At 51.0% G+C, this 15,315-nt stretch overlaps 5 protein-coding genes across 5 annotated transcripts; 1 reads left to right on the top strand and 4 right to left on the bottom strand.

Moving 5' to 3' along the window:
• Positions 1–682: 682 nt before the first annotated feature.
• On the bottom strand, positions 683–1,708 carry N7446_000787 (FMN-binding negative transcriptional regulator; the record flags this gene model as incomplete). The annotated part of the gene is made up of 1 exon (XM_058509554.1): positions 683–1,708. One exon carries the CDS (start codon positions 1,706–1,708, stop codon positions 683–685), a length of 1,026 nt encoding a protein of 341 aa, XP_058378533.1.
• A 373-nt stretch (positions 1,709–2,081) lies between these two features.
• Positions 2,082–4,229, bottom strand: N7446_000786 (type I 3-dehydroquinate dehydratase; the record flags this gene model as incomplete). Its single annotated transcript, XM_058509553.1, has 1 exon — positions 2,082–4,229. The coding sequence occupies one exon, from the start codon at positions 4,227–4,229 to the stop codon at positions 2,082–2,084; it is 2,148 nt and encodes a 715-aa protein (XP_058378532.1).
• A 2,086-nt stretch (positions 4,230–6,315) lies between these two features.
• N7446_000785 (dDENN domain protein) lies at positions 6,316–9,991 on the bottom strand (the record flags this gene model as incomplete). Its single annotated transcript, XM_058509552.1, has 7 exons — positions 6,316–6,458; positions 6,515–6,769; positions 6,819–8,163; positions 8,211–8,270; positions 8,323–9,236; positions 9,304–9,885; positions 9,973–9,991. The coding sequence occupies 7 exons, from the start codon at positions 9,989–9,991 to the stop codon at positions 6,316–6,318; spliced, it is 3,318 nt and encodes a 1,105-aa protein (XP_058378531.1).
• A 1,853-nt stretch (positions 9,992–11,844) lies between these two features.
• On the bottom strand, positions 11,845–13,249 carry N7446_000784 (trafficking protein particle complex subunit 13; the record flags this gene model as incomplete). The annotated part of the gene is made up of 4 exons (XM_058509551.1): positions 11,845–12,276; positions 12,381–12,912; positions 12,967–13,099; positions 13,183–13,249. 4 exons carry the CDS (start codon positions 13,247–13,249, stop codon positions 11,983–11,985), a joined length of 1,026 nt encoding a protein of 341 aa, XP_058378530.1. The 3' UTR covers positions 11,845–11,982.
• Positions 13,250–13,523: 274 nt separating this feature from the next.
• N7446_000783 (uncharacterized protein) lies at positions 13,524–14,886 on the top strand (the record flags this gene model as incomplete). The annotated part of the gene is made up of 4 exons (XM_058509550.1): positions 13,524–13,999; positions 14,051–14,226; positions 14,288–14,349; positions 14,425–14,886. The coding sequence occupies 4 exons, from the start codon at positions 13,524–13,526 to the stop codon at positions 14,884–14,886; spliced, it is 1,176 nt and encodes a 391-aa protein (XP_058378529.1).
• Positions 14,887–15,315: the final 429 nt, after the last annotated feature.

Genomic DNA, 15,315 nt, shown 5'->3' with positions numbered 1-15,315 from the left:
TTCCAATATTACTATGCTTCTAAACTATTCTAATATTAAAACCCAAGATCACTACCTAGCCTCCCCTTAATATCCCCAGTCCAGAACTCCGGGGAACTTCCTCCTTTCACCACCATCTCCGGCCCATTAGGGCTTTCACGCCAACATCCGCAGTTTGATTTGGTCTTTCATATCCAACCGCTTGGACCCTGTTCTTTCCAGCTTGCTATTAACCGAAGCCTCCTACTCCGTCCTCTACCCCCGATTCTTCAGCCCCCCGCTTCTAATCCCCCAGATTCCCAGGATTCCACCTGAAACATCCTTGCAACTACCGGGCCCTATGAAAGGCCTACTAAAGGGGCCCTAGACGCCTGATCATCCGCAGTCTACTGTTTTGGATACGGAACGTGGGCGTTTCCTGCACATTGCTTGCCCGGTTTCTTTTTGGTTTTTGACTTTTGGCTTGAAGAATACTCCCCCTTTCCTGCATGTATTATTAACATCACCAAGGTTAGCAGCTGTTTCTAGTTATCCACTCGCTCGCGTTGCAACATCCGAATACGACCAAGCATTTATCCAACCGAGGTGTTGCGTGCATGGCGCTATGAACTCTAAGTTCTATCCTACTCTCTAACTTTATAAGTTATGCATGTAAATCACATATATACATATACATATGTATCCGTGTCCACCTAGTCCAGGTCTAGGGGGAATCAACCACCTTCCCCCTTCTCACAAACAACGCCATATCCCTCGCCCTCACAGAACCCATCCCCTCCAACCCCTCAACAACCCCACCGCGATCATTCACCGGTCGTTCCTGGCTAACCTTGAACCGCCCCTCAATGCGCGTGATCTCAACCCGCATGCCGATGATATTCTTCAGCAACGTGGCTATGTATTCCAGTGGCGCATCGGCGATTTTCCATGGCGTCGGGGAGGCCGCATTTCCCTCGGTGGTGCTAGTTTCAGGGTTGGCGCTAAGCGCTTGGTCTTTTTCCGCGGTGTTAGTCGTAGTCTTGGTTTCAGATGTCGGGCCCGCTCCCGTACCCGTACCCGATGCCGCGACCGCTTGTTCTTGGCTGTGGCCTTTGTCTTTGTCTTGGTCTTGGAAGCCCATTACGCCTTCTTCGCCCAACCTCGCCAAATCCCCTAACTGCGTCCTCAGGAATTGTTCTGTCTTTGCATTATTCGCGTCATGATAGATCGTCGCACGACCGTAGACTTGCACAGCAGCATAATTCCACGTCGGGGCAACCTTCCCAGTCGCAGGCTTGGACTCGGTATAAAAGTTCGGCGTGATATAATGGTCTACCGGACTGGTAAAGACAATTAACACCTCGCCGGGGAGGGTATGCCCTGTTGATTCTGGTTCTGATTCCAGCTCCGGCTCCAATGTCGGGAATGCACCCGGGATACTAGTTCCGCGGTTTCTGTTTGCTGTATTCTCCAACACAGCATCGACCATCGCCTTAGACTGTGGGTTTTGGCGTGCGATGTGGCCGCGGAGGACTCCTAGAGGTGGGGGCACGGCATTGTTGGATTCTTTGTTTGTTTGCGTATTTGGAATTGTCGCTTCACTGTCCAGGACCCAAGGGATGTGGCTGCATTGGAGGGTTGGGTGGATTTCTGAAGGAAGGGATGTGGTTATAATGCCGAGGGGATGTTGTTTGATGAAGGCGTGGAGGGTTGGGAGGTCGCGCACTGCGTGGTCGGGACGAAGATGCATTGTACTGTTCTTTTCACACTAGTGTAAGGCAAAGGGAGAGAGGAAGCTGGAAGCAGTTGGGGATAGACTGGGGACGAGAATGAGGGGCTGAACCCCGGATTTGATAAGGGCTTATCGGGCCCGAGGTGTACCTGGCATATCTGGGGTAAAAGTTATTCACGAACATCCTATGTATCTATACAGAAGAGAGCTAAGAGTAAGATATCTTCAAGCTACACACTAGAAGCATATAATATATACCCATGCATTTCTAGCGCATATCAAAAAAAGCCAAATGCACCCCAACCGAAACACCTAAGGAAACCGAGAAACTGAAAAAGTCGATCCAATATAACAATCTATTGCATGCACAACAGATAGAAACTAGAACCGATTAAAACAACGGCCGCCCAGACGCCATGCGCACAAAGTCAAAAGGAACATTCTGGCCAACAAGTAACCTAAGCGTTTCGACAGTCGTCCATGCGGTAACATCCTCGAACCCATATGCTGTCCAGCCAGCACTTGTAGCTACAGCGAGGGGATCACCCTTTCGAGGTCCACTGGTTAGATCCAGGTAAACCTTTCCCCGAGTCGAAGGGGGTGATGAGCGGCCGTTAGCACCATAATGCCGAAGCAGGGGTTGGACGAGAAGGGATTTCTCTGGTGGTAAGGCTGAGACAATGACGAAAGGCTGCTCAACTAGTTTCACCGATTGGATGGATGTGAATGGTTCCAGACCGGCGGCTAACGGGCCTGAAGCTTTGAAGCCGACTGTATAAATTGCTCCAACGCCAAGACTGCGCAGCGCAAAGATCGCTGCCGAGGCATCTGCTTCACTGCCTGCTAGTATTATGGCAGCGCGGTTTTGATATGCTGAAGGGACGTACTCGCGCGTCAGGGTTGCGCGGATACCCTTCCAAGCAGCGTTTTCGCCGATGAAGCGGGATTTAGCGGAGAGGGGTTCTGTGGCGCTGGTCATGGCGATTGTGTCGACTAAGCCAATTGCTCGGGCTGCGTTGCTCACCGCTGGAATGTAAGATGTTGTGCTTGCCACTGGGGGGTTGACGTAGGCGCCACCAAATTGCGGTTGCATGATGACAGACTCTACAGAGCCCTTCGGGCCGCGGTCGATGGATGAGAAGTTGTGCGGGAGGCCCAGCTCATTCAGGCATTTTTCCATGAACATTGAGTGTGGAGTCGAGCGGAAGGAACCGATGGCGTAAAGGTCACGTTTGGGAAGTTGACCCATTATATGCAAGGCTTCATTAATTTCCGCGGCTGTCAATTGACCTGGGGCTGCGATCATTGGAAGAAGTGGGTGGGTGATTGGGGAAAAGACTGTGTTCAGGGCTCGAGAGAGCTGGCCCATTTGGCCCATGTTGACAGCTGACAATAATGGGCCTGGGCCACGACTCTTGATCGTCGAGCGGAAGTATTCCAGCTCATAATTTTCCTCGATGGTGTGCACCATGGCGATCATCTTCACGATGTCGGCATACTTGGCGCTTTCCGTGAAGATGCGCAGTGCTTCTTCCGATGTCCACTTCCACGTCCCGGAGAAGTCATGGAATGCAGATAAGATGATACTATGCCCCTTCTTCTCAGCCAGCTGTCGCCGAATTTCCTCCGGGAGCCAAAGTTCCACATCAATATACTCAACACCCCATTGAATAGCCCGACGCAGGTATTTATAAAAGAGAGCCGGGTCATCCATAGGAAACTTCCCATTCTCCCTCGTACACCTGGTAGTAAAAATAATGGGCAACTCAGTATGCTGCCGCAGCAACATCAACTGTTGCCCAACATACTTCAAGCTCGGGACAGGAGCAGCAGGACCGCTAACCGTAGGCTCAACGAGCAAATCCACACGGATCTCAACAGCATCCGATCCAACCGACAAAATATCCAAATTAGGCAACGCAGCGTGCACATCAGGAAAAGTCGTCGAGATAAAATTCGTCCGCGTCTTCGTACGCAGATCATCATGCGGTCTCGTCTGACCCAAAATCAAAGACAAAAACCGCGACAGATCCCGACGCAGGAACGGACTCCGAGAATACAAAAACTCATAATCACACCTCTCGGTCAGCGCGTCATCCGGCGCAGACCCATCTTCCACACAATACGTGTTCACAAGGATCAGAGAAGACCTCTCACACCTCTCCAGACTGCGCGCCAGGTCACGCGCCAGAATCCCCACCACGCCAACATCACCACCCTGCAATAGTGTTTCCAGTGACGTCTCCGTTGTCCATGGTTTGCCCAGCACCTCCGCGACCAGCTGCACGATATGCTCCTGGTTCGGACCATAAACGATCAAAACTGTCCCCGCAGCGCTCTCCGCCGGTGCGGCGATTGATGCTACTTGCTCTTTCGGCGCGGCGGCTGGGGCAACGGTGGCGGGAGATATGGGCGTGGCATTCGAGACCGACACGGCGCTTGTGTCATTTTGCGGAGGCTCTTGGGCCTTGAGCGCGGAGACGTGGGGATCGTCGAGCAGCGGCGTCGCCATGTGCTGCGGAACGGCTGTCGGAATCATGGCATAACAGTCCTCGTTTTCATACTTGGTCTCGTGGGAGTATGTATGTGTGTGTGTATGCGGTGCACGGGTGGGAAACGGTGGCGGGTGTATCTGTCAATTGCGGGAGGTGAAAGGTGGAAGGAGAGTAAAGTCAAATAGAATAGAGTAGAGCCAGTGCGCAAGGGCCAGAATGAGACCAGCGCGCGAGACTGGCAATGTTACAACAGCCTCTAACTTATCGAAAGAGGTAGGTGGTATTCGAAGCGGACAATTACACAGTAGAGAGAGCCACAACCCCAGAACTGAAGGCGGCTAGATCAGGGTAGGTCAATTGGGTAGTGTTTAACAATAATACATCCAGAGTGGACGGCATTTGGGGCGATGGAAGAACTCGACGGAGAAGTTCCACCGCTGGGATCGCATCGAGGCGGAGACGCGGGGGAAATTGGGAGCGGGGATACATTTCTCCGCCAATCAGATTGTGGGGAACTACATGGTTTGTATACAGCATATGTAGTAGTGCACGGCGTTGGTCCGAGATTTATTCAGGCTTTTGAGTTGGATAGTCGGTTGTTTATGCTTTGATTATAGCCTGTATAGCCTGTATTCAGATTGAAGTATGTATATATGTACCACCATCCATCAAGGAAGAATCTATTACTCCAAGCCACGCTCGGAGCCGACACAGCCCTGCTTTGAATAAGAATTCCACCTTACAATTCTGTGGTTCTGATACGAGGGAAAACCACCTTTCTGGCAGAGAGACATAGCCTTGGCTAGAATACAGCCAATGATCGGCTACGGAATACTGCTACCTAGTGCATTGCGGCATAATGCATGCTCCCGTCTGGCAGACAGACCCGGCAACCAACGAATCTAATAACAGACAATGTTACAATTATAGATGAATATTACGATATCGAGGGTGATATGATATGGTCCCATACTCTCATTCATATTCATATTCACGATCCGCAAGTTCAGCATACACCATGTAAACACTAACGATCTATGTATGTCCCTCCGGAAATAAGCCGACATATATGACAATGCAGGAAAATGAGTAGTAGAAAAGAAAAGGAGACCCTCCAACATCCATATCCATGAAACATAGCATGCACAAGGACCAGGGTTCGAGACAATAATGAGAACGAGAAATATGAAATATGAAATAAAACAAAATAACGGAATCACGAGACCGCCCAGAATTGTATTCAAAACAACGAATCACAAGCATAAGGAGAGTGAGAATACCAGCCAAATCAACGGTAGGGTATTGGGTAGAAGCAGGCATTCAACAGCAATAATAAAAAGAACTTAAATAGGCGCAAGAAGAGCAAGAAAAGGCAAGAAAATGTGTAGTATCAATATCAGCGAAAGGATTTATCACCACATGACAATTCGGAACCGCACTTTTTGGTTTTGTTCACGTATTCCGTACATCAAGCCGGAGTCAACACTATGTACGAAGACAGCACCACGGCCGAGAGGATCTCGGCGCGTGGGACTGCTCATGTCTCTCAAGAGAGGTCATTTACCTGCCAGGGTAGAGGAGACATGGCAGGTTTGATTGGGTTGGATAGGAGGATGAGTTTCAGGGATACGGCCAAGGGTGTGTATGTGTGTATGCGGCCGGGACTGCAATGCAGTGCTCCGATTGTGGGTATTTGGCTCTGCAAGCAATATACTCGAACCGGCGAGTTACATTGGAGATAGCCAGTGTTGAAATACAGTACATTGGATGAAGGATGCGGAAGGGGAATTGGAGGTGGAGGAGGAAGTCCAGCCGAGCCAGCGGACTCGACATTTTCAGTTCAGGATGGGGACACTTCAACGCACACCCACAAACGGAGACTCGCAAGGCACCCATAGCACGCAAGCACGCCATACCCGTTGACGGAATGGATCAGATCAATCATGGCCGTGAAGCCATGTTATGAATCGGAAAGGTCGAGACTGAGGCAGAGTCGGAGATGCGTTTCAGGTGGGAGACGTAGGTGTTTCGAGACGCGTGCACATGTACACACACGGGACACAGAAGATCGGACCCACGAGGGCAAGATAACGACGGGGACACTCGCCATTGGATTCGCACCAATTAACGTTAACTAGGGGGAGATATCGCCAGGCCATTCATCAGTTTAGGCAGGGGCTTTCGGCGGGCAGTATTCGCCGTCTTGGAAACCCTTGGTGTGCCGTGGATCATGCGGGGTTCTGTCATCAGGCTTTCATCTAGTTTCGCCGGTGCTGCAGAAGATCGTCAGAGACGGGACGGGATGGGTGGGTTGGGTGCTGGGACTTACCTCTCGTTACTACTCTGCTGTAATCAGCGGAGAGATTCTGCTGGCTACGGCTGCTTGGGGCAAAGAAGGTGGCGTTGGCGGTGCGCCATAGGTGGTTGGATGTGTCTGATAAGAAGTCGGTTGTCGAGCGGCCGGAGAAGATGGATGTGCGGCCTCGGTTACGCTTTGAAAGGACGATCTCGTCGAACAGTGCCATCCGCGGGTCCTTGGACTTGGGGCTTGTTCTCTCTCGATCACTGATGAACTCGTTGAAGCCTGATATAGGTTAGTATTATTTTATGATTGACGTGTTATTGAGACTTACCTTGGGTCTGCTGTAGAATAGCAATGTACTCAGCATGTTCACTTGGAAGACTCTTCATGAAGGCCTCCATGTTGAACGTATAGTACATTCCAGACTTCTTCTTTTCGCCAGTGGCCGGGACGAGGAACTTCTTATAAGTGTAGAACAAGCTGGCAAAGCATCTGACAAATGCAGCACGGATCTGATCAGGATGGAAGGCTGCATCACACGGCAGGCAGACCATACAAGCACAGCGGTTGTGGACGATCAGCTTGCAAGCAGAGCACTTGTACATCCCTTCCTCTGCACGGTCGTCACAAATGGCACAGGTCAACTTATCATCCCATGGCTGGACTTGGAAGAAGTGACCCTCGGCCCAGCATGTGCCCTGGTTGTTGTCGGGTTGCTGTGAGTTGGCCTGGGGGACAATTGTCGATGCAGCGATGGTGGATTGCGCATAGACAGAGGGAGCATAGGTGGAGCCAGGGCCACCATGTTCAGTGTTGAGGGTTGTTACTGAGAGGTTCGAAGTGTGACCGAGGAACGGAGCACTAGGGCGCCGGCTCATGCCGAACGACGAGCTTCGCCGGGAGGAGGCATCGAAGTGACCGGAGCGCTTTTCACGCAAAGACGCCTGCAGAGCCATGCCGGAATCATTGCGCGAGGATGGGGTTGGTGGAGGGGGAGGGAAGTAGCCAGATGTGGGCGAGCTTTCTCTCGGGGATGGCGGGGAGGCACTGGCTCTGATGGTGTTTCCAGTTCCTGGGCGCTCATTTCCGCGAGACGAGTAACCACGGGAGGGTCCCTGTTCACTGCGGGCATGCAAGAACACGTTGAAAATCGGGGGCGAGTATGTGCCTGGGACGACAGCGGTCGGGCCGAACGCACTGGAGTTGAGACCGACATACTTTGCCAGGTTAGTGGCCGGAGCCTTGGATTGGAACGTAGCCTTGCTCTCGGACAGGAACGAGTCCCAGGGATACGTTTCAATTGCATATGCCGGGGGTCCAGTAGGCACGTGGCATCGGCTGTGTTGAGGAGCAGCCAATTGCAACAATGACAGAAGCTTTCTGCGCTGGTGGCGTGGGAGGGCGGTGGGCTGGATAGTGCTTTCGATCATGTCTGAATCCAGATCAACCAGAACGAAATCGTCCGACGGCAGCTCCACCTTCTCGTATCGACGCTCGATACCAACAATGTACGGGCAAGGGGCCTCCAGGGCCTGAATCAAACGAGCGGGAAGCACAGGAATTAGAACACCAGCCCACTGAATAGGGAACAGAAGGTCGACCAGCGCCCTGGTGGCAAGGTAAAGCATGGAAGTGTGGGAGGACAAGAAGATGATGCGAGATTCGGTAAGAGCGTACTACCAATGGTCAGCATTGTCGTCAACCCAGTCGGAAGGAACCTTACCTCGAAGAGAATCAGGATATTGGGAACCGACAAAGTTCGGAACAAGGCATAGAGATCAGTCTGCAAATAGTTAGCGAATGGTCCAAGTGTATCGAAGTCGAAGGATACATACGTTTCGGGACCCTGGGATCTCATTGGGCGCCTCTTTGCGGGCAAACAACCTTAACTCCCGAATGGCCAGTTCGACCTGCGTCTTCGAAGAGATCGGACAGAACGCCTCGGTGCAGAGATTCATAACATATCGCTCCAGCGGCTGCCATACTCCCATACGCGGAGAAGGAGGAGGCACACGCTGTACACCTCCCTCCGTCATGGGCACCACGATAGCCTTGAGCCACTCCTTCCAGAAACTGGTCATGGTGCTCTCTCGGCCCAGAATACCGTACGCGCGGGGAATCCAGAATCCCGTATCACCATCAGTCAGACCCTCAATCTTGGAGGCTGCACCGTGGCGGACCGGACGTAGGAGATCAGTCATCAGTCCGATCTTCTCTTCCACAGCACTGATATCATCCTCAAGCTGTTCACGGGATTCAGACCCTGATGGAACTGTCGGTAGCTGTGCTAGTAGGCGGGAAAGTTTAGCTCGCTCGGATGCCAATCGCTCGCCCAAGCTCGCGGCCAGTTCGCGCTCTTCGTCGGTCATGTTATCCTTCCTCCATTCCTCGCAGCGCTTCTCGAGCTCTTCTGCTGCGTTCTGATTGAGCGGGATCCAGATAATCACACAGATAGCGTGCAACCTGGAACCATTGTCCGTTGTCATGGCAAACCCGTGCCAAGTAGAGCGTGGTCGCTGGTCGGAGGAGACGATATTGATATCATTCGGAAAGGCAAACATGGGAACATAATCGGGGAAATTGCCGCGCTGCTTCAATTCGTCAGGCATCCCTCGTGTGGGGTATCGGTCGAGTAGGACAGGTTCGAATCGTCGCTTTAACGGATGCATTGTCGGGGAGATCTCAAGAGGCTGCGGAACTGGAATAACAGAGTTATAGTTACTGAGTCGTCGGGAGGTTCGCACCGAAGCTGAGAATTTGTTCGTTAGCTCTGATCACTCCAATCCCAGACACACAATGCCCCGCGCAAGTCTCACCTTGACGAGCAATAGACGGCTGCCGCTTCATACTATTCATATCGCGGAAAGACATGTGTCGTCTGACACTCCCAATACCAGACCTCAACAGATTCCCACCCTGCGACGGCGAATCCTCCGAAACAATCTTCTGCGTACGAACCCGGGACCGCGGGCGCGTATTCGGCGTAATGGCACCAGCACTCAGACTCAAATCCGTCAAGAACGACTCCCGCTCATTCGCGAACTTGAACAGCGCCTGATCGAAATCGAAGTCCTCCATGAACATAGCCGAGCCGCGCAGGGGCGACGACGCACCCTTAACAGTGACACTGCTGCGGTTACTGTTACTGCCGGGACCATTGGTTCCCTCGGAGCTTTTGGAGAGCGTGGATAGGCGCTGGTATGAACCGCGGCGACTGGCGCCGGTGAACAGCATCGAGTTGGGCCGCGAGGCCCCGTCCGGGTTGTGTTCCTCCTCCGCGTCGGCGTCCTCTTGAATTGTGTCTGCGACCGCTGGGCCCGGGGAGGCGGCGCCATTGGTACGGTAGTCTTCTCCCAATCTCTTAAATGTGTCCAGGATCTCGGTACCGTCAACACCGGCTATCCAGAAGTAATCGGCGAGGGGGCGCCCTCCGTGGAGGTGCTAGACGACGGCATTGTGGAGAGTCGCGTCGGACGTATTGTCACCACATGGGTATGGTATCATCAAAGGGGGAGTAGAGCATATGTTTCGGGGGGGAAGAATTTAGGGAGGGGCGGGGTGGTTTGAGAGCGAAGATCAATTTCGGGGTTGAAGGTCCACGTAAAAAGGAGTGGAAATGTTTTCTTTCTATTTTGTAATTTTATATTTTGTATCTTTGTACGTTTCTCTTCCAGTTTTGCTATTTCCATTTCTATTTCTTTTTCTATTTGTCCCAATATTTTTTTTGTTTTTCTTTTTTTTTTACTTTTCTTCTTTCCCCTTCTCCCGGGTGGTTGCGTAGCCTTGACGAGTGTGCGTCTCTACTCCATTCCACAAGAATCTGACTTGCGTTTGGGCTGAGGGTGTTCCAGACTCCCGGGGATACAGGGTTACGGCTTATGTATAACAATTCCCGGGTTTATATGCTGAAGAACTCTTTCCTTATCTTGCGTATAGTTCTCCGGCTCCACCCCTAAAGCATGCAACTGCCTCACATTCTTCGGTACGGTGGAGAGGAAATCCTATCGGACTTTCCGCAAATCCCAGATCCCAAGTCCAGGGGTCAACAGGGCCATGTTCCATGGTAACGTGGTGTTCTCGGAAAAAAGAAGCGGGTTAATATCTCAGCCCTCTACTAACGTCCCGAGGTGTCCGAGCTCCCTATAAAACGGAGATGCTATGATATTTTGGGGGTCCTTCGCCTAACCTCTTCGACCTGCGAGTGAGACATGGCGTTTGGGGTTTCTATCTTGGGCGGATCAGTTTGGGGGGGTGGACGCCATAGTGTCATTATTTGGTAGACTGAACTTGTTCTGACGCATTTTTAAGAACTGTTACCCTCAGGGGGGAAGGGTCGGCAAGTGCCGAACATGGAGAGGATTGTGGGCTTTGCATATTGTGCATGTTGGTCTTGTGCTTCACTATACAATACACCGATATCGACTCGGCAAGGGTATATACGCCATGGACTGGATACTTTACACCAGCTCAATGGTCATATATCTCGCAGCTCAGTTCAGCACATATAACACTGTTGCTTTCCAGGAGTTGCCAAGTGGAGAGAGTGTTCCCGGGGAGACGATCTATACTAAACTTGGGTGTGGATCAAAGCAAAGTGTATCAATTTGGTATATTTTTCATGAATAATATTATCTGATTGAATAACTCACTCCTTTACATTTATGTAGAAGCCCTTAGTTTCGCAGTTGAGTATATCTCTGTTCTATATTTCGATTCCCTAGTATCTATGGACTCTATCTTTTGTATATCTCGCTTATCTATTCAATGGCTTCCTGCATACGGCCCTTACGCGGATAGGGGGGCACATGCACCAGTAGCCCGTTTAGTCCGGTTGCATCCAAGGGGTATGAGACAAGGTTAACCCAACCCGCATCTGCCCGTGTATACATGCATGCTCATGTTTCGAGACGAGAAGGAGCGGTGGGGGCCGAACTGATTGAATTTTGCCTAGCGTAAATTAGATGAATTAACTCAATTGGTTGAATGACATCGTGGCCGTAAGGACTGTATGATTTCTATATCGTATGGTACAGATTAGAAGTTGAAAGAACTATATAGAAGACTATCGGGTTATAGTCTCCTGCCGCGTATGGCAGATTTCAGCTGAACGCGAGTCTAGACCTTTGCCAACGGGCCTCGACTCTAGCAGACTCCTGTATACATACCCAAAAGAATATTCCCTGTCCCGAATACGTGGCTCTTTGGACCGGACGAGAATTGCCGTTTTTTCTTTGCCAGTGGGGAGGGAATTGTGCGAAACTTAAGCTTGGGCTGCATGACTGCTTTCCGGGCGCTAGGGCTATCAGCCTCATATACTCTATGTGGCTCTATCGTCCAAAGGACTACATTTACACTGTATTTAGGCCAATGGTCATATTGTATACCAGTGGGTCCAGAACATGTACAAACCACTCACGTCCATGCAACCCGGCAGGCTGCGCCAGACCCGGCATATTGTGGCACGGAAAGGGATTCGGTGTCGTGCACACCGCGTTTCAGGCGCGTTTCCGGCTCATGAGGTTGCCTGTGGTCAGGAACCCCTTGTCCCCCATGGCGCCGCGCCATTCGATCGACAACTGACCCAGCGTGGCACGACCATCGCGCCTTAGATCTTTCTGGAGGGTATCAAGGCCCTCGGTTCGGCCTTCTTCTTGTTCCACAAGGAAGGCAACCTGCAGCACGTCGCGCGGATTAAGTGTCGGTGGTGACGCCGCTGACATATTCGGGCTCATCGTGTCCCAGTTCAGAGATTTCGATTGGAACGGTGGCTTGGGGTTGAGTTTGGTTTGCTGTCCATCCCCATGTTAGTCGAACTCAAATCAAACATTTTCAGCCCGATATTCAGGTACCGTCCCTGCTGTCGGGACACCATGGAGGTTCAAAGAGGTCTTACCGTAACTACCACCGCGCCATCTCCCACATTCTCCAACTGTGCCTCCAGGGCAAACCGGAGTAACCTAGTCTTCCCATATGGTCCGAGTGACTTGTTATCCACTTCCAATGGTGGTAGCTCAGAGGCCTTAGTCCGTACACTCAGACAGGGCTGTGCCACAAATTGGTATAACTTGCGGAAGGTCCTGACACGTCCACTGGCTGCCTGGGAGTCGGACCCAATCCTCGTCTCCGTGTAACTAACACTAACGGCCAAGATGTGGTTCCCTTCCTCTTTCAAATCGAATCGTACAATCTTTTGTAATGACTCGCCGATCTTTAGGCCCTCTAACTGGGCCGAGTCGCTGGGTGGCTCGAGTTCGAGAACCGTTACTGAAGAGGGTGTTTGCATTTCGGCGACAATGCGGACTGATTTGAGGACTCTTTCATCATCGTCGTCAAGTTCGTTATTTGCGCTGAGGGTACATGCGAAGGTTTCGCCGACGTAGACGGATCCGAAGGAGGGGGTAGTGTAAGCTGTTGTCGTTAGCACGCTAATCCCGGATCAAGCAAATCTTGGTGGCCTCACAAGGGGCGCTAATGTGAACTGATCATCGGAGTCCTGGGACGGGTAACTTAGAGAGGCTTTCGTGGAGATCGTGTTGTTGGAGGCTGGGAGGGGGTACTGATAAGAAAGTGACGGCCGCGACAAGCTGCAAGGAGTTAGGATAACCCTAAGAGCTTGTTGAAATGGGTTTAGTCACCGTAATACTATTCTATTAGTTAGTACATTGGTTCGACTGCGACTTGTGGGTGTGACGTACCTTTCAGAGAGACTGCATGTGGTTCTTTCGGGGCGTCAGCGCCCGACAGGGCCCGAGGACGCGACATGGAAAATAGGGGATGATCCAGAGAGATCAAATAGTTTGTAAATTAGCTAGACTCTGAGTTTAGCATGTTGCAGCGTTGAAGGCGCAGAGCGTAGAGTGTAGAGAGGCAGACCAGTTTGATAACGATAAGTCCAACAAACAATGCAAACATTTATAGACATCGCTCTTTCCTGTTTGTTCGCTCAGGTGTCAGCTGTCAGTGAGCAATTTAAAATGGAGAATAGCATAAGCTTCCTCTTTCTCTTGCCATATTCCTAACAGGCACGTCGTTCATCATGCCCACCACGCGGAGGCAGCAGGCCTTGATGGATGCAGCTGATGCCCAGGAAGAAAGTCCTGCTCCTGGGAGCTCAGCCAAATCAACCACTACGCGCAAGCGAAAGGCGGGTGAAAAAGCGTCTGCTCCGACATCCAAGCCAGATTTGGTCGCCAATACACCCGCGGGCAAGAACAAGCCCAGGGCCAAGAGGGCCAAACAAGCTGTTCGAAAGAAAGCCGAGTCGAAAGCCACAGTGACCAGCGAAGGCGATGGAGCTGATGGGCCCGCCAAAGGCGACTTGGCTGTGACGCTGTCCAAGGCGACTGAGTCTGCACCCACGACCATGGCAGATGTCGTCAAAGCTGGAAAAGCGACCACAACTACGCCCAGGAAATATTTCCCGGCCTCGCCTTCTGAGAAGCGTCCTCGCGACTGGCTTGAGGAGCCACCAAAAGCTTTCTTGGAGCGTGCGACGCGTGCGAAGAAAGAAAAGTAAGTAGCTTCAATCTGATCTGGTGATCAGGATATTAACTCTTGTTCTAGGATGTTCGTGGTCAACCACAAGCTTGACCAGGTGGGCAATGTACCAGTGGTCTCCTTTGATATTTTGGGAACCACCGGAAATCTTTACAAAACCTCCATTGGGAAAGTCCCGATGTGCGACTGCCCAGATTCGAGATTTCGAAAGGGATCAAGTCAATGCAAGCATATTATCTACGGTACGTCCATTTTCCTTGATATATCTCTGTGCATCTTGTACTAAACAGATAAATTATTAAGTCCTTGTGAATGTCCTGAAAGCTCCAGAGGAACTACAATTCCAGATGTCTTTCCTGCCTTCGGTATGCTAAGGACCCCCAGCATATTGTCGTGCGATTCCCTGATATATGTCTCTAACCCATCTTGGCATGATACAGGAACTGTCTGGAATTTTCGCTGCCTCGCCGCTGCATCAGATCGAGCTTGCCTCCCCAGTGGATGTTGACAATGTCCGGAAGCCAATTGAAGACGCCTGTCCAATTTGCTTCATGGACTTCGACCCCAGCGAGGAAGTAACATGGTGCAAGACTGGCTGCGGTAATAATGTTCACAAGCTCTGCTTTGACAAGTGGATATCTACCAACAAAGCCTCTGGCGCGGCTGTCCGCTGCGTTTATTGGTACGTGATTATACCCTTGTTCTTGTTCCCACAAATGGATCTTTTAGGGTTTCTTACAATGTTATCACAGCCGTACCCCTGGCAGTTCAGCAATTCGAGACAGAACATTCAGAACCTTCGGGAGAGTGGCCAGCGAAACAAGCTCGGCTACGTCAACGTCGCGGAGCAATTTGGGATTTCTCCCACACGTGTTAAGAAACCGCCCAGTCCCAGTGCATAGCTGGCATAACTGTAGGTCCTTCGTCCTTACCGCGGGAGACAATTTTTTTGCCAATCTCCAAGCCTAGGGGCCATTATTCGGAATTTCGATACGCAAATTTGCTATCTCGGAAGCATAGTCTGTCATTTCCAACGAAGCTGACGATATGCGTGGGCTTATTTCAAGATCTAGGGTTCGAACATGGAGCTATTCAGAGGAGTTTTCCGTGGAGATGGTTTACAGGTTATTTCGCTGGTGTTATGGGTGCTCTTTTTTTGCTCAATGCCCGATATGAATTACGAACTTTACGAATGATTTCTTTGAGGATTCCCGCGTTCAAGATGATATCATTCCCTACATGGTTTTATCTCCCAATACATTTCTTTCTAATAATTAATAATCACCAGCTCTACAAAATAACAGACAAGCGTTCATCGTAAAGATAAGGAT

Source organism: Penicillium canescens (genome assembly GCF_028828765.1).
Source record: "Penicillium canescens strain IBT 15451 chromosome Unknown utg000001l_segment0_segment0, whole genome shotgun sequence".
NCBI classification, from domain to species: Eukaryota; Fungi; Ascomycota; class Eurotiomycetes; order Eurotiales; family Aspergillaceae; genus Penicillium; species Penicillium canescens.
The sequence above is the reverse complement of the archived record's forward strand: the minus strand, read 5'-3'. Positions and strand labels throughout refer to the sequence as shown.